At 42.5% G+C, this 18,748-nt stretch overlaps 2 protein-coding genes across 2 annotated transcripts in view; both read right to left on the bottom strand.

The window, feature by feature from the left end:
* Positions 1-10,889: 10,889 nt before the first annotated feature.
* Positions 10,890-11,090, bottom strand: SARC_09040 (hypothetical protein; the record flags this gene model as incomplete). Its single annotated transcript, XM_014296963.1, has 1 exon — positions 10,890-11,090. One exon carries the CDS (start codon positions 11,088-11,090, stop codon positions 10,890-10,892), a length of 201 nt encoding a protein of 66 aa, XP_014152438.1.
* A 1,854-nt stretch (positions 11,091-12,944) lies between these two features.
* The window catches only part of SARC_09039 (hypothetical protein), a 7,029-nt gene continuing 1,225 nt past the window's right edge, over positions 12,945-18,748 (bottom strand). Inside the window, exons 2-8 of the mRNA XM_014296962.1 lie at positions 17,634-17,853; positions 16,661-16,819; positions 16,404-16,513; positions 14,940-15,095; positions 14,199-14,285; positions 13,617-13,814; positions 12,945-13,332 (exon numbers count right to left, since the gene is read on the bottom strand). Of these exons, the coding sequence (XP_014152437.1) occupies positions 13,090-13,332; positions 13,617-13,814; positions 14,199-14,285; positions 14,940-15,095; positions 16,404-16,513; positions 16,661-16,819; positions 17,634-17,853 (1,173 nt within the window). The 3' untranslated portion in view covers positions 12,945-13,089. The remainder of the gene's footprint in view (positions 13,333-13,616; positions 13,815-14,198; positions 14,286-14,939; positions 15,096-16,403; positions 16,514-16,660; positions 16,820-17,633; positions 17,854-18,748) is intronic.

Here is an 18,748-nt window from a genome sequence, read left to right as displayed (position 1 = left end):
TTACATTTATAATATACGTTAACATGTGCTTCTACGATAGGAACCCGCTGATTTTACACCGCACCCCCCCCCCCCCCCCCCCCCCTTCCAGCTTGAAAATTCCAATGTTGGCTTATATGTGTTTTGAAGCACATAGACTCAAATATCTCACATGAATTGTACAAGCGAAAAGAAGAAACGGGTTTCGATCATATAAAATGGCCTCAATGCTCATATTATACTCTCTTAGACAAAGTATACTTAGACTTTATAAGTTACCTGGTTATTCTATTACGTTCGGGTTTAGGTCCTTAAGGTCCCCGATGGTGAATGGAACGGTTCTTAGTGCCTTTCGGAGGTACATACATTCCATGTTCTTAGGAACTTGGAATGAATGATGTCTGGGGATAAAACTTGACTACTTCCGGACGATTGTTTGTAAGTAAGATCGCGTCGGTGTCTACCTTGTTCTTATGTAGACGCTTACGAAACTTCTTATTAAAAGCTTTCAATACATCAAGATCATCGAATGACGATGGAGGTAGATCGTATTGTACGCCATCTGCAAACTCCGTAGTGTAGTAAGTGATATCCTCATGTTTGTATTTCCCCAGAATTTTCTTAAACTCATAAAACATACAAGGTGTAGTAGCTTCACGTGTGCGACGAAGGATGATTTTCGTCGTTGGAATTCGATGGGATCCGATATTAAGAGCACTTGACCCGTCAACATTGTTGACTTCGTAAATTCCGCTCTTCTTATCGGCTACTGAAATCTTGAATGATCTAATGTATTTAGCCGTAAGCACAGTTGTATCGGAGTTGCGAGCCATAATGTTGACTATATCGCCTACCTCAAACTCGACTATTTATTTATTTTTGAATCATTCCATCGCTTTGTCTCTTCTTGAGTGCGATGTCCTTCATCTCTCTCAAACAAGGAAAGGTACGACGCATCTTCTCTAACCATAGTAACACATGATCTTGAGAATCCTTGTTGAAAGGTATTTCTAATCCACTATAACGGCCCCTGAAATAGTGGGCGGGTGTTGTACCAGTGACTGAATCCGGTGTCTCGTTCATGTGTGTCTGTACCCAGTTAATTAAGTATGGCTACAAGTCAGCATCGTCTAGCAACGCTCCACGCATGAACTCCTTTATCTTTCTGTGTCGCACTTCATTTGCACCTTGTGTCTGAGGCTTATAAGGTACACCCATTTTGTGGCATGATCCCGGAACGAGTAACAGCGTCGTCATGACGTCTCCTGTAAACTCACTACCGTTATCGGTACGTACTAAAGCTGGCCAGCCGAAATCTACGAAACACTTATAAATGCACTCAGCCACCGTTTGTGTTGATTTGTCTTTCAAAGGATATAATACATTATATCTTGAAGCGACATCAAAAACGTGGCAGACATATTTATCTTTCATGTGTTCGGACGTGGGTAGCTCAACCAAATCAATGATAGCCCTGCGACATGGCTCGTTTTCTGATACACTCCGCAATGGGGCATATTCATAGCGCTTGATCCGGTTAACTTCGCAATCGTTAAATTCGTGATACACCTGAGATATATATTGCTTGAGCTTTGGGTGTACAATCCCGTACCTCTTGCAATCTTTCTCAGTCCTAACCTTATCCATGTGTTCAAGTGCATGATTCTGCCTTAACCACTTTAGAATGTCACCCTCCGTTGATCTTGCTATATCAAAATCTGGAAGTGAGGATTCTACTACTTCATCACCCGGACTCGAAAACTCGCCTCGTCCAATCTCGCCTGAAAGATCGGCCGTGTGAATTCTACTATTGTTCTCTTTGTTCATTGGTTGAGATACATGGTCGTATACATCTGGATAGTTATTCATGAACTGTTTGAGTAGCCTAGTCTCGGCTTCGTATGTAGTTTCTTTATCAGGACATATCTTTTTGTAAAATGCCTTCGATAGTGATGAGTTCCTCTTTGCATCCTTATGATCAGCTTGTACCTAAGTAACGCATACTGCAGGTGCGTGTGTCGCCCCAGCCTCTCGTTGAAACTTAGGTGTCAAGAGTGGAATCTTGGATTCGTCGACTTTATGTTTGAAGGTGACGAATGGTGTCCATTTGGTTGTACCAACTCGACCTATTCGACATATTATCGTATGTCGCCAAGGAGTCTTCTGGACTGCACGGGTACCCTGGTAGAGGACAGTATCTACCTCTCTATCCACATATATGGGCTCACATTGTATCATCGATATCAACTGTGGTGGCCATTTATCTGAATGAGTGATGGTAGCATCTTGTAAATGAACATAATTTAGCAACTGTGGTATCAACAACCACGGTCGATTCGCTCATGCGTTCTCATCGGATAAATCGATTTAAAACCCATCACCGTCTGGGTGTTCCAGAGTACGGTATAGCGGCATATGTGCATTGTGATGTGCTGCAAAAAAAATATCGATGGAATGTGGTCCATGTATGTTGTCTGCAATTTTAAACCACCTAGGATTGGCCTTCCAATCCGTAGCTAGCAATTCCCGAACCACCTTGTTGAAATCCGGTACGAAGCGTGACAGTATATCCGGTAAGTGATTGTGTATACCCGGTATATGTGTAATACTAAAAGAAAACTTTGCGATCGTATCGTGCCATTGACTGACCAATTGTGAATTTGGTTTCATATCTTTTAAATATTGCAACAATTTCTGATCACACAGTACATTAAAATGTGTACCGTATAAGTAATCCTTAAAACGAGTGAGTACGGTCACAATAGCTAATAGCTCTTGCTGCATAGTCGGAAAATTGTTTTGTGACGAGTTCATAGCTCTGCTAAAGTACTGCACGTATCTCGGTTTCCTGTCAATCATTCGATACAGAATACCTCCCGACGCCATGTTGGATGCGTCTGTAGTCACCATGAAGGGTACTCCATCTTGTGGTGGCTGGACTACTGGGGCTTGTTGAACCACTGTTTTGGACCGAGGTTCGATTTCTTCAATTTCAATGCCGTACTCGTGCCAGAATATTCGAATTCGCTTGGCATCGGTGGATGAGTGGTGTAGCTTGAGCTCTGGGTACTGCGGGTTACGGTATTCATGCGTTCCACTACGTGTGCTGCGATGGGTACTGGAGTGACAGTTGTGTCGGCCACGATCTTGATTAGGGTGTGGCTCTTGAGCCTACGGTATCGTTCACATTCTCCAGGAATATGCAACGAGTCTTCTCGCCTAGTTGGAAGTGCTGTGTCGACGAAAGTATGTCTCCGCTGTCCACGTAAACCGTGGTCTTTTGGTAATGAATTTTAAACTATAGCGTGCTGCAAATTATATGTCGTCTTTGCTCTTGATTTAGTCGAGGGTAAAGTACGTACTCCACATCCATCACCATAGCGCTATGACGAGTTTGGCAAGACGGGTTCTTGTTATGCGGCTATCTGAATCTATACAGCATACAAGCCGTGTTATTGTCATGGATTCGGGGTGCGAAGCTACTGATTTATTTACGTTATTTCCCATATTTCCGGTCCAAACACCAAAATACCTTAAAAATTGGCCGATTTTTGAGGTATTTTCGCGTTTGGAACAAATAATGGGGTTTTTTTATGTCAAATCAAGATAGTCCCATTCGGGGTTTTGTATCCTGTAGCTACTTTATGAGCTGCTGTTGGTTGGTCTTTTTGAAATGTTTGTAATCAAGAAGAGGAAGTATTGGCCGAAAGGTGTGCCAGGCGATGCACTTAAAGAGCACATGGCCTCCAAGCCATTGTTCGATTACGATACACAGAAAGGGATTCGTACGACCACAAAGATCAGCTATACACAGGATTTTTTGCAGCCAAATATGGCACATCAAAACGAAAGGGCAAGCAGATCTATCGTTACTAAAACCACTTTTCGATATCCTCCTACAGTAAGTCACTATCACCATAAGGGACGGAATGCGGTCGATTTAAATAATCAAGTTAGGGGTGGATCCGTGTGTCTTGAAACAGGGATCAAGACGAAGAAATGGTCGACCAGAATGTATCATTACGTAGTGGATACGTGGCCAATGCTGTACTAGCACACCAACATATATTCAAACAGAAGCCCAGAAGTATGCATGAAGCTCACAGGGAGGTGCAGCTTGAAGTGAAATAGCTGTACTGTCATGGAGAGGGTGTTACAACTCGCACAGCAGTACCTTTGAATGATCACAGGCCGATGCAATGACCAGTCGGAACAACTGGAGTGTTAAATGAATCGAATCAATGGATCAAGGTGAAACCTGGTACAACAATGTACCGAAAGAGGGTCTGCAAAGCCGCTGGCTGTTCCAATCAGCGTCGCTCATACTGTAGTTGTTCACCTTGGTATCCTATGTGTGATGTGCACTACGTTTCTCATATTAAATTCTTCTATAACCTAAAAACAGCGCCATCTGATGGCGTGAAAAACATTTGTTGCACACACGACAAATTGAATCAACATCTAGTGATCTCGAATTTTTTTACGATACTATACATTGTATTTATTAGTTCTTTCTTAAAAAAACCATATACTGACATAAAAATATACTCTTAAGGATCACTGTGCACGAAACCACTAAGTTTAAAGTGCATTAGAAGCGATTATATGTGTGTTTGAAAATCATATCTAACTAGCAACCGTAAAATGTGGTATTGGGGCTATTTTAAGCCCACTTCCTGTTACCAACCGTCACTAATGTTTTCGGTGTTTGTCCATTATGATCCTGATCCAATTTTTTACGCTGAATACGATGACGCATTGCTCATGTCTGTCCGGGCAATGCTTTGCTCTCTAAATACATATTTTAAAACGTATCCAATTGTCAAAATTTTGTTTATAAGTATCCACATGAGTACCTTGATGTTGCGTACTCGTGGAGGCGGCGGTCGGAGCGTTCAGTGTAGCTTCAAGGGTTTAGGGTTCCTCGCCAGGGCGGCAAGACGGCAGATCTGTTGTTGAACGAGCAACTGAAACATTGACCTGTAGTGTGTGATCTATATCGTAGCGACCGGTGACGCTGTCGGACACGGTCACTGGGTGAGTGCTGGTGTTTATTACCTTGCTGGTAAAACTGGTACTGCACTACTGGGTTAGTTTTCTCCACTAGACGGTATGACGGGATACGATTGACAGGACGCTGTTCTTCACGAAATCAGACAAGTAGATCAGCTTGGGATGATGTGCTGCTATGGGTACTGGAGTGACAGTTGTATAGGCCACGATCTTGATTAGGGTGTGGCTCTTGAGCCTACGGTATCGTTCACATCCTCAGTCAGTAGTATCTTGATGTTGCGTACTCGTGGAGGCGGCGGTCGGTGCGTTCAGTGTAGCTTCAAGCGTTTAGGATTCCTAGCCAGGGCGGCAAGACGGCAGAACTGTTGTTGAACGAGCAACTGAAACATTGACCAGTAGTGTGTGATCTGTGGAGTAGCGACCGGTGACGCTGTCGGACACGGTCACTGGGTGAGTGCTAGTGCATATTACCTTACTGGTAAAACTGGTACTGCACCACCGGGCCAGCTTTCTCAACTAGACGGTATACGATTGACAGGACGCCGTTCTTCTCGAAATCAGACAAGTAGATCAGCTTGGTATGGTCGTCACGGTAGTGTGCTGTGTTTAGGCGTTTCTCGTGGTCGAGGAGCTTGAGTACATTCTCAGGGCGACAGAAGTGGGCAGCACCGTAGTATACTATAAGGTGCTATAAGGTAGCCTTGAATCATGGCTACCGTGGCACCGAAACCGAGCTCCATCGTCATCTTGATCTGGATAGCTTGATCAAATTGCAGAAGTGAGAAATCGACTCGAGCATCATCCGGGAGGATGCGTGTGTGTTGTACCCGCTGGACAACTTTCCCTTGTCCTATAGGGAGAAGAATAAGAACATGTGTAGTAGATGTGGAGAGACTGAACCACCGAAGTAGAACTAAACTGCGCAAAACACACTGACTATTGTGGGGTTACGAATACTCAGTAAAAATTATTAAATTGATGAACTGCTGTGTTGTAAATTGATGATACTGTTCGAAGGCTCTTAGGATTTTACCCTAGGTTGCCTAGTGGAGCTTAGTTGTAGTACGTTGTTTACAGTCAGCAAACTGAGCTAGTTGGTCTAGCTTTGCTACAACCAGTTTACAAAACAGTCAGCCCGAGGGCTAGCTTGCTAATCTTAACCGGGAGTCTCTGTCTCCTGGTTGACTTGCCTTCCGATGACATGTGAACTGTCTGACCATGGCTGTCCTCGTGACTAGGGTTTAGGGCTGTCCTATGTCCGTTGCTTAGGACTGGACTGTCCTGTCCTGTCCTAGATCACTGTACCGTCCGCTACGGCATTCTCGAATTCAAAATCAATAAATCATACTCAGAGGTACCGAACTGTGCTGCAACACTATATGTATGTTGTATGTATCTGTATGTTGCAAGTAGATAGTAGTTAGGTCTGTAGCATATATTATTGCGCTGTTGCATCAAAATTTCTGTTAAGACTTAACAGCACCGATCAGTTGGCACCGCCAGCATACTCTTGTAGAACAAACAGGTCGAATGCGCTAGAATGGAATATATCCTACTCTAAGTCCTATTTTAAACATAACTAAATCTTTCGTATCTAAAGAGACGATGATAGTAGTCACCATCCCGTATCTCGTATTTGTCTCCACTTACACCCGCAGCCACTCAGCTTATCCCATATTTTTATATTAGCACCGTTGTTGTGTTGTATCACAATGTGACAAAATTACAACACTAAATGGAACTATTGTATGTCGTACACACATACTGATGTGGCGACTATGCCATTGCAAAAGTCGTTGGAATTGAACTACGAACCTACACCTTCTAATTTGGCACATTCAACAGCTGACTGGCTTAACTCTGACGATACTTTTAATTAAAGGAAGTTCGAGTATATTTGGACAAGAAGCATATTAAAATAGGATTGTAATGAATAAAGTGAATGACTAAACCGAAAAGTCGCGAGTTCAGATCTTGTCATGGGATATTTTTGTTATTGGGGTTTCAAGTCATTCACATAATTTATTACAGGATGTTACCCACAAAGAACTTAAGATTATCTCGTATAAACGAGATGTTACCCTTTTTGGGAGGTGCCAAAGTATTCCCAAGATAAACCATGCAAAAGGTTATCACCCAATTAAGATACTTCGAAAGTATCCCACTTCTCTTTTGCGTAGAACGTAGAAAGGTAGCCAGTATATGTTCAGAGATGCACCTTTTGGGCTACAGGTGGGTCTGTTTACAAATTGCCACAAGCAAGGGTATACTGGGATGATATTACTTGATTACCTTTACCGTTACACGCGAAGAACACTCACATATAGTCACGTACACGACTAAATACACACAGCTTCATAATAAATGAAGGTAACTGTGAGTCGGAAATAGACAAAGTATCACATTAGAATATATGATATTCGGACATGGTATAGAGATAGATCCTGTGCAGGAAAGTCGAACAAGTTCTAGATTAGATTGCCTCCACGAATGTCAACAGCCATTGCGGGTTTATGACTTTAAATGAAGTACCTCATCTAGCGACACTTCCAGTTACACTATGGTAATCTAAAATATTTTTAGACAGCTGATTATATAGTCGCATACAAAAAAATTAAGATCTCTGCATAGTCTGTTCCTGTGACGAGTCAATCTGTAATCGACACGCCCTTTAGCTATACTATACCAAATATTGGTAAACAAATGACGGTGATGTTACCAGACTATTTAAAGGCTGTTGAGAGTTGTTAGCTACCGATTGGAGGCTACACCTTTGCTTATTCATACTAGCTCAAAAAACATAGAGCGAACATAAAATGAACATGTTTGCGACGTTACACAGCGCACAACTACCGGACTGCAGGTCCTCTATTCACCCTTCAAAATTGACGAATTCAATAATGGTCCGAAAATATACAAAGGATGGGCGAACCCGCCTTGGGCATTGATAAAATAACTATTCAATCATGTTAATGTAGAAAGCCGCTTTACCGCTGTGTTGGCCTCTGAGTGTTTTCCTCTGAGAAAGTCGTACCTTTGGTTCCGTGTGGTAGTTCAAAAAATCTTATTTCAATTAAGTTCAAATGAAATAAGACATTGGTTTTAATTTATATCTTTTAGAACTGAATATAAGTTCTTTTTGCAATAGCTTTAAAGTGTTGTATTAGATACATTTTGATTGCATTAATAGTCTGAGTATGTGAATAAAAATAGCTAACTCAAGAGGTATGGTTGATTTCTACTATAGCCTGCGTATACGGTTATACGAATCAAATATCTTTGTCCTACTCACGACATAGATTTAGGAATTTATATACTAAATAATATTAATATGAACTACTACTTGGTGGCCTGGAAACCGCTTTTCCCCCGAGGCCAATCTCTAGAATCCAGTATGTCTTTTTAAATATTATTTAACTTTTCTTCAGAAAGACCTTTATATATATTCAAAAATGTATTAAATTAATTCACTCATCTATAACGATGGCATGTGAGCCATGAATCAATAGTACTTCTAGCGAATACGACTAGTATTTTTGCTAAAGATGCATTCTGTGTGATCGAAGGAACAAGGGCTTTAACAAAGGGGAACAACACCGATTTTTCTTACACAAGCTGCCCCACTGCTCAATCCTAACTGACTTATCTTGTATTTATTTAGCAAACTCAAAAATGTTCCCTACGATCAAGCAATTGGCACAATCCCTCGTATTTGGCTCACCTATGTCAACCGAACGACTCAACACGCCCTTCGTATTTGGCTCACCAGAAAACAATCTCAGTTGATGATTAGCCAACTTGTTGTACATGCCTAGTGTGCATCACAACAGCGTCTGGTAGCCAATTGTCCTTAACTACTTGCAAAGGAACTGAATCTGGCAGCAGACGACGTGCCACGTCTAGGAAAACTGCCTTTATTAATACTGCTGATCAATCCGCTCCAACAATCGCTAAGACCAATCCCTAAAAACGATGACGCCTCCAAAACAATGCTAGGTCCTCTCGTCGAACACTTTGATCACAATCCTGATCATCTTTGTATAAACTAGGACCCTATGTTGTGTGGTCCCTGAAAATAGAAACAGTGGTCGTGATCTCGAGATACTGAACCAGGCGCAGAAGATTACGCTGAGTCTGTTTTCGAGCTGGTAGGTCTCAGCTCGCCCCCCACACATTCGTACGCCATAGTTATCTACTGGTGGCAGCACCTAAATGTGTCGATGGGCTCTACACAGTTCTAACAACAACTTCATAACAGAGGACTCGCCAATGGGGCATACATCGTGCCTGTCGATTAGGTCTAACTGTGTGTAATGTGTTTGCTATCCTCACTACATCTGTGTCAACTACGATACGACTTGCGAGCTTTTTTAAATGGTGCTTCTATGAAGGCATCTCCGTATCGGGCACAAGTGAGAACGATACGAGCTGTAGTCACCAGTCTGTATCGTACTATTCGATTCTATTCATGATAGCGCGTGGGGATGCGGAATATAAGGCTACGCAGCCTTTGTAACCACCACCACCTCGCAACGCTCTCTGGCTATTCAAAATTTATTGCGTCTTGGGTAGTGTCTTGGGTAGTGTCCTTATTGGACGCACATGTAATCGAAAAACAGTGGCACACATTCCGTACGGGGGTTGGGGGTTATTTGTGTCTCTTGCCGCCGTTAATTAACAGACAGCTACGAGTGCCTTCCACGAGACAATATGACTCGGCGCGTTCAGTATCCACGACTTATTGGTTTTCGGAGTTGACTGGTACGATCAGTACGTCGGCAAAGGTTGCCAATTTTTCCAATCGTCCTCTGATATTAGCTTGAGCGGACTTTTTTTGGGTTCGCATTGTCGAAAAGACATTGTACTAAAAATTCTACCTCCGAAACCGATGTGGGACAGCTGTGTTGATATTATTATCAGGTGCATGCTTGTTCAAGTAGTTCATTTCCACTTGGTAGTTTTGCTGTGTTCTCTCAGCTATTCTTTCGTTAGAATCAAGGTGTGCATTGGTTCCTTGTCGGTTGGCTGCCGGACGGCTAATATAAAACTGCGGCATATAGTCGAGTTGGCGGTACAGTACGCGTATTCTAATTCCTGAGCCATGTTTTCGAGATATTGTACAGCTCCCTGATCAAGATGTGAAGCGCAGTAGCTTCCATTTTTATTTTTTGCATTAATGTCATTGTGTTTTGTGAAAAACTTAGAACTACGCTGAGTTGCTGGCGGTGAGTATGCTGGTGAAAAAGATACCCCCATCGGTAAAGTAAGGAAGCACCATAGTTGTGTCGCGCGGTCTCAAAATTGCCACCTTGGGGGCTCTGCAACAGCTACTACATAGTACACTCCGCATTCGTAAGCTTCTATGTACCTGACAACACCAGACAACACAGTCTTCCTCTAGTAGTGTCAGCTTCGATGTTACCATTGGAGTTGTCACGCCTAGGATGATTCTCTATGTTATTGTGATGGAGCCCAAACTGGCCTCACACTATATTGAATCATTATCAGTACCTCCTTGGCCACGCTGTGCTCCCTCCATACTATGCATGTTAATACATCGATCTCTCTGATGGAGTGCGGTTGGCGCGGCCTGACTACTCGTCTGTATCTTCCTTCGAGTTGAACTCATACCGATGAAGATCTACTTCGTGTGGGTTCTTTTTGGTCGCACGTACGAATTTAGGTATTTTGGATGAGTTGTGCTCATTGGGGTTCACTTGCTGTTTCACCAGCGGTGCAAGTGCCGTGCACTCTGTCACTCTTAGCTGCCTAATTTTTATCACTTGGCCGGGGTCGTTGACTACATAGCTTTGCCTTAGTTATACACCTTCCCGATGATCATGTGAAAGGCCACAGATGTGCACGTTTGACTCCGTGTGTCAAATAGTTAGCTCTGCTTAAGATTCCGGATTCCTGCCCTTTATACCAATTGGAGTGACCACTGGTGGCTCTAATAGACCGCGAGGGGGCGGTACGTTGTCCTGACACCGCACCGTCGTGCAGGTATCCAGTGCTACCGCAAACCTCCAGCCTTCGTTGTCTAGGGCATACCACTGGAGTGTACGGTTGTGTTGTTGAGATGTGGAGGCTCCGGACATCTCGAGTCGGAGTCCAAAAAGAGAGTGGCGCCCAGTTTTAGGTACTACGTAGCTACGTCGCTCGATCTTCAACAGAATAGCCTCGGCAGGTTTTCCGAGGTCAGAGTGTGGTTGTAAAACTTCAGCGTTTGCCTATCCTAGGGCGGAGTGAACAGTTCCAACGTTGTAGTAGAAGGAGAAAACGATGATTGACATATGGCCGTCAATTTCATTTTAAATACTGTACGATTCTATGAAAGAACGTGGAGTATAAAGTAGAGATTTCGCCACTAGCCTTAGTGTGCCACTGTTGAAATTAAAATTTAACCTTGTCCCACAATTATGATAAACCCCCTACTGAACTACCCCCTATTCCAGTATAATATAGGATTGTAAACATTCTGAAAAATACATATTCATAACTAATCAGGGTCCTACACTATGCTACTGTAGGAGCTACTGTAATCCTGGCAGTGTTGAATTAGGGAGACTGCTGCGGCTAGGCAGTCTATTCGTCACCACGCCACTATAGGCACTCCAATAAAACTAAACCTCTAGAACAAACCCATACGGCCTTATTGATATTGCGCTCTACTACCATATCGCAAAATAATAGCCGGTTTATCCTTATTCTGATGTATCCCGTGTATGGGTGGACCTATGGCAACAGATAGATACACACAAGTAACTAGATTGGGTCGAAATCTCGGGTGCGGAGAAATGTGCAGGGGGTAGGGACTGATTAGAAACCGTGATACTATACTGTTGATAAAGTAGTAGTTCATGATTTAGCAACAATCTACCGTGAGCTAATTTCCCGGTGAATACGCTCAGTTCAATAAGGAGAGGAAGAACGTTTCGTTTGTTTGATCACAGCCGAGGGATCGACTGCAATTTATCGCAATAATAGGTACTGGTCGATACCACTTTAGCTGCCTTCCTTAAAAATATCTTGAGTGAAGGAATTGATTTCGGGCCCCGATGATATCTATTAAGACTGCATATTAGCATGTACATGTACTACTTCTGTATTATTGATGTGTGTACACATATGCTATATAACTATTACTATAGATAGTTATGTGTATGCATTGTACATGGGGTCTATGTATGAATAATGTAGACACAGATCAAGACATCGGTAGCTTTAATTCTTCATGCTAGTAACAACGCGAGTGACAGACGCGCGGAGTTTGCTGTCTCACGAATACCTTGGTAGAGCCCGAGTTCAAAAACGTACTACCGTAGACAGGTTTGATGGAAAACGTATAAACGCTAGCTGGTGAGATCGAGAAAATGTATCCCATTTCATGGCAGACGTACAGCGGCTAGTATGATTTTTCATATCCGTCGATATGTTCCGAATCCGTCTATATCTTGGTATATATACGTACCAAAGCCTCTGTACTCGCCCGATTTGTCAGCCGCTTGGAGAGGGGTATGTACACAAGAAGTTTTGCTATGTACACATCCGTGATTTGAACGTAGTGGCCGGACAGTATGCTCAGTATTTTCTGAAGCCATTGAAGAACTACAACCTCCATGGGCACATATTTCTGCTGGCTAAGTCCAGGCCCATTATTTCTCTCCTTTCAACTATGTATATATATTATACATGTATTTGTATATATATGCATATATATACACGCATCAATTACATATATACATATATGCAGATACATACATATACATATACACATAAATATATATATATAAATACATGTATAACTATATACATACATATACCTGTCTATATATTATGAAAGTTCAATATCTCCTCCCACTCCACGTCCTAATCCTGCGCCCGTTTGTTCCCGTACGCATCCCCAAAGTTGTACTGTGTGTTGAATATATTATACATGTATTTGTATATACACGCATCAATTACATATATACATACATGCAGATACATACATGTACATATACACACATATATATATATAAATACATGTATAACTATATACATACATATACCTATCTATATATTGTGAAAGTTCAATATCTCCTCCCACTCCACGTCCTAATCCTGCGCCCGCTTGTTCCCGTACGCATCCCCAAAGTTGTACTGTGTGTTGAGCTTGATTCTCGCCGTGTTCTCCCGTTGTGTCTGACTTACCACGCACGGGTTACAGAAGAATGCACAGCAACAGTCAGCACAAGCACTATAGCCCATGTTGTGGCGTGCTCGCACGGACTGGCGCGTGAGATAGGCACTGTAGCACAGACAGTCGTTGAAGGTGCACTCGCGTTCCTCGACCTCGGCCTGTGGGTGGGTGGTAGGATGTGCGTATATAAGCATATCATAGCAAGTGTGTATGTACGATTAGAAGGTAGAAAGAAGGGTGTATGTAGATATCATACCTGAGTAAGTGTGTATGCATGGATATCTTATGGGTGAGCGATGTGTGAGTATATCCGAGCTGATGTGTGTGAGACATGGAAAAACTGCTGCCAGTCCCTTATCTCAGGCAGCCACAGACGTACTGCAAGAGGTCAAGTTCATTCTCTTAAAAGGTTAAGTCTGTTAAATCAAACCAATACACTCACCTGCGTCTCAGCACTGACGATACAGGGGAAGAAGAAAGACATGAGACAGCTGCTGACAGTTCCTTCTCTCAGGCAGCCACAGATCGACTGCGAGAAGCCTGGGGCAAAGGTGGCCGTGAGGCCGTCCGGGGGAGGCATGTTCATAGTTACCGGGGCAGGTTGGGTGAACTTTGTTTCGTTCAGTGTTCGGCGGGGTTCCTGAAGTAGGTAGATAGATGGAGAAATGAGAGGTAAATGAATTAAACGCTGGTAAGTGGATTAAATTTCTTGCCAGGTATTAATTATACAAGTATGGTAAGGCATATATATATATATATAGAATAGCAGTTGACACGACAAAGCACCAGCCGGTGCTATTCTGCTGCTACTTATAACCTTGGAAGCTGGGTACAAAATCCCTGACAACCGCCGAATACCCTCCTAAGGAGGATCATATTACCATCACAATATCACATACACAATTTAGATTTATATACAGCTGTTCGTGTAGTCAACAACGATACAATATGCACGTTGTAAATACATACATACATACACACACACACACACATATATATATATGAATATTACTTTATAACTGACCTTTTCTTTCAGATCGACCGGTGCGAAAGATGTGAGGGGTGACATGATGATAGTCTCCAGTTCTTGGCAACGGCGTTGCAGTTTCTCCTGCAGCGTTCATATTCAATAGTATTAATATAAAGTCAGAGAAGGATTCCGGAAGGTCAAGGCATAATTTAACACAGTGTATTGGATTAGGATGATAATATAATACAATACAATGTAACAAAAATAGATAAGGACAAAACACAACAAACCAGAATACAATTATATGGTGTATTGGCAATCAAAGCCTGTTCGAGGCGCAGCGAAGAGCGAGAATGTAGCCTAATAAACTCAACGACGATACTTTAAGTATAGTACTACACTCATTAGATCAAGGGCTGAGGTTGTGCTTTCAGCAGGTGTTTCAATGCACACACGGCTTCACAGTACATAGCCAGCAACGCGAAGAGCATAGCGATTCATGCCTCACACAGAAACAACCCGCACACATATCCGGACATACAAAGAACTAAGTACAACGGAATCCATAGATATCAACAACGACAACAGCAGGATAGCAAGCGACTGAAGAGGTGTATCTAGGTACCTGGTATCATAAACAAGTGGCTTGTCTTATTCTCACGCAGCAGATGTCGTATTCACACCATATGTACATCCTATACTGCCCCCTTTGCTACCCGAGCACCCCACCAATACGCAGCCCAATATCAATGTTAATCCGTAACCCCTATCCAACACACTTAAGCGAACGCCTACCCGTGAGATGCGCAACTCCTCCATCTCGGCATTGGTCGCTGTCTTGCTGTTTGGTGAGAGGGCGTCTTCCGGCGCTTTAATTGGCGCTGGCGGGAGAATGGTGGGTGGTTTTGCGCCTTTTCCGCTTCGCGAGATAGACCGCGCACGCGCCATTACCTATATAGGATAGGCGGGAGGGTAGGTAAGAGAATAGGAGCAGGATGTAGCATACAACTAGTGGGATACGCTTGTAGGGTATGCTATGGGTATGGGGTAAACACCAATATCAGCTATCAAGACACAGTAGAATGTACTCTGAATCATAATCAAGGCAGCAGCGGCAGCAGTATATATATATATACATATACATATAAAACATATGTCAACTTTGATATTCAGTGTAGCACCCGAGCCGACAGAATGGAAATAGAAGTCTGGTAAGAGGCCGACCAATTCACGATCACGTGAGGTACAATTTCGACCGATTGGCAATCACATCGGTCAGGATTGGGGTGAGACACGGTAGCGGTAGTGGTAGAGGTTTGCATTCTGGCGCTCTTCTGCTGAACCGTTATATGTTAAGTAAACTTATACGACCTATCTCCTACAAACAGCCAGAAATGCGAAGGACCACCCCACGTGGGAGATAGTGTGGTGTCAAGTGTCGAGTCTCTGGTTAGGTTGGTGTGTGCTGTAGACGAAGATTGGGTCAATCTGATATCGCCACAGTTGGTGCCGAACCTGAACCAACAGGGCTGCTAAAGGAGAGGCTACATTGCTATATATATATATATATATATATATTTGTAGACATTAGCATATATGACAACAGTGATGTGTGTGTGATTGCTATACATATGTAGCAGCAATAGAGATGTGTGTGTGGACGTGTGGACGTAAAACAGAGCTAGAGTATGACAATTAAACTGAAGATTCAAAGACAGTCACACATGCATAGGAATTCATATATCACTGCTTCTAGATAGAACTAAGCGATTAAAAATCAAGTTGGACAAAGAGAGTACATTTAATATACATCCGTGTTTTGCATGGTGCGTGTATGTGTATATGTCTATGTATGTCTATATGTATGTATGTGTATATGTATCAATGTATGTGTATATATGTCTATGTATATGTACATATGTATCTATGTATATATATATACCCACATATACCTTTAACATACTTCCAGACCACATGATACCAGCAGCGATATGGTGATACTGTTTTCCAGAATGAATTTTCACAAGTAGAATCTATACTTCCAACATCTGGCCAGAAACAACACAGATTCGATTGATATCTTGTCTGATACGATACGTTTTCTACTTAACATTTTCTGGGATATACATACAAACGTTTGCTCGTCATGGGAAGTCTCCACACCACACTCTATTATTCCGTTTTACGTTTACAGTACGTACATCGACTCTGATTGATATACAAACACGCAAAGAGAATCTTTGATCTTTGCACACTCACCTTTCCCCTGAAGCTATCGTCGCTGTTGGTATTGATGTGTGCGTTGGTCTTGAAAGCATCATAATCCTCACCTTCTGACTCTTCTCCATCAGACACAGTTGTGTTGCCGTCTGTGTTTTCGATCAAATGTGGATTAGCCAACGGAACCCACACTATACTTATAAATAAACAAGAGACATAAATATATGCTAACACACGCACACACATATATATATTCACATACATATATATATATATATATATACAAATATACATACCATCGGGTTCCAACATCAATGAGGCACGTTTGGGCTGCGGTGATGTGAACGCAGGGGCGTTTGACTTTGCTCGTCTGCGTGCACCGGGAGAAGCAATGCTTGTAAAAGATGTCTTCGGTTTGTCAGCACGTCGAGATCCCATTGGAGAATCGGGTATAACTGAAGTGGGGAATGTGGAATAGAATTCAGGACTTGAATGCGAAATAGGTGTAGTTGCGCGATATGAATTAAATCCGAGCTCTAACTCCCGCTGGAGAATCGGGTACGACTGCAAATGTGGATCGGATTTTAGGATTTGAATTCGGAATCGGTATAGGTGGCGCAACAGGAACAAGATGGAGTGTGTTTGTGTAAGATGTCTCGGGGTTGCCAGCCCGAGCTCTACTACCTATTGGCAATAGGGTGTGAATGCGCCGAGGAATATGTAATATAATCAGAAACGTAGGGAGGTTCGCCAATGGAGGCTAAACGAGGGTGTGTTGTAGATATGTATTTGGCAATACAATGGATATATAATTGACATTATGATGGTCATTAATGGGCACAGATAAGGGGGTTGTGTGCATGTGGATGGTGTCTTGGGTTCGGCAACTCTAGTTTTACCTCCCACTGGCGAAGAATAAAAAACACTATTCAAGAATTGGGGTGGGGGGGGGAGATTAAAGTTTGATAAAGTTTGAGTTTGAGTGAACTTTGTAGTGCGACGGGAAAGGGTGTGTTAATCAGGATTGAGCTGCTAGCACGCATCAATGCGGGTTTCACATTTGGATCAAAATTATATCTACAAACACTTCGAAGCTTTGACTATAGAACGCCAAACACCTGCCCATAGAAGACGTTCCGCTCCAGCTCACAAGGCGTCTAGATTGTACCCCTTCCGTATACTCACAGCGAAACCCCCCTCACACACGCACACACACACACACACATATATATAGAAGACATATATGTATATATACATGAATAGACACACCTCGTGAGCTAGTCCCGTCACCATCCGCGTTGCGATCAGACTTAGTCGACCTTTGCCTACGCAGTGGGGATTCGGTGCTGTTCGGTACTTCCCGCTGTTCACTCACCCACATACGCATGACCAGCATACCTGCTGGACGACCGCCATCATCCAGCAGAGGGTATGGGGCCTCCACACCCTGGGTCATAAGCTTGCGCAGAGGGGTCTTGAACTTGCCAAGCTGCGAGTGAAACGGAAATAGAGATGTGTACGGTGAGTATGAGCATATATACGCGGCTATACACACACACACACACACACATATATATATATATACATAAAAGAGAAACAATATAGTATAAAGTGCGAAGCGTGCCTCTTAAGCCTTATGATATAAGCTTTCATAAAGGCGTCTTCTACGTGTCTTGGCAGCTTATTCTCATGTAGATGAATAAAAACGTATGTTTTCATCTACATGTACAAGTTTAATGCAGAAAGACGACATCGTCTATATATACAAATGAGTGATCGGGTAAAACATACTCTGGGGATTCACAATGTTATCTATAGAGCTAACGCCTGTGAACAAATAGTATCGGACATGTGTTGAGATTCAATAGTACTATACGGTGCCTTATTTGTCCTCAGACATCTTGGCGGTATTGGGCATTGCAATAGTACAAGTCTACTGAAATATGGTATATATGGCATGCGCCTACGCTTAGAGACTACATCGACCTGAACGGACCCATACACAATAAGGTTACAACAGATTTGCTATTGGAGAGTGGGAGCTGAGAAACGTTACAGTACTTCGAACGGATTCTCGAATAGTATAACAGACTAGCTGTTTAAGCGTGCATATGGACACCAGCGACACATTCACATACATACAACGTATGCGTGCATCATTCACTGATGCTTACAGAGACTGTGAAGCTATCCATGAATGCATATATACGAATACAAATATACAATAATATGAGTGCGCATGTATTTTTTGGAGTCTCTAATACTCTTTACCCTAAAACATAAATGCATGTATATATACATATATACATACATACATACATACATACATGTACATGTATATATATATATATATATACATACATACATACATACATACATGTACA

This window comes from Sphaeroforma arctica (genome assembly GCF_001186125.1).
Source record: "Sphaeroforma arctica JP610 unplaced genomic scaffold supercont1.876, whole genome shotgun sequence".
Classification (NCBI taxonomy): domain Eukaryota; class Ichthyosporea; order Ichthyophonida; genus Sphaeroforma; species Sphaeroforma arctica.
The sequence above is the reverse complement of the archived record's forward strand: the minus strand, read 5'-3'. Positions and strand labels throughout refer to the sequence as shown.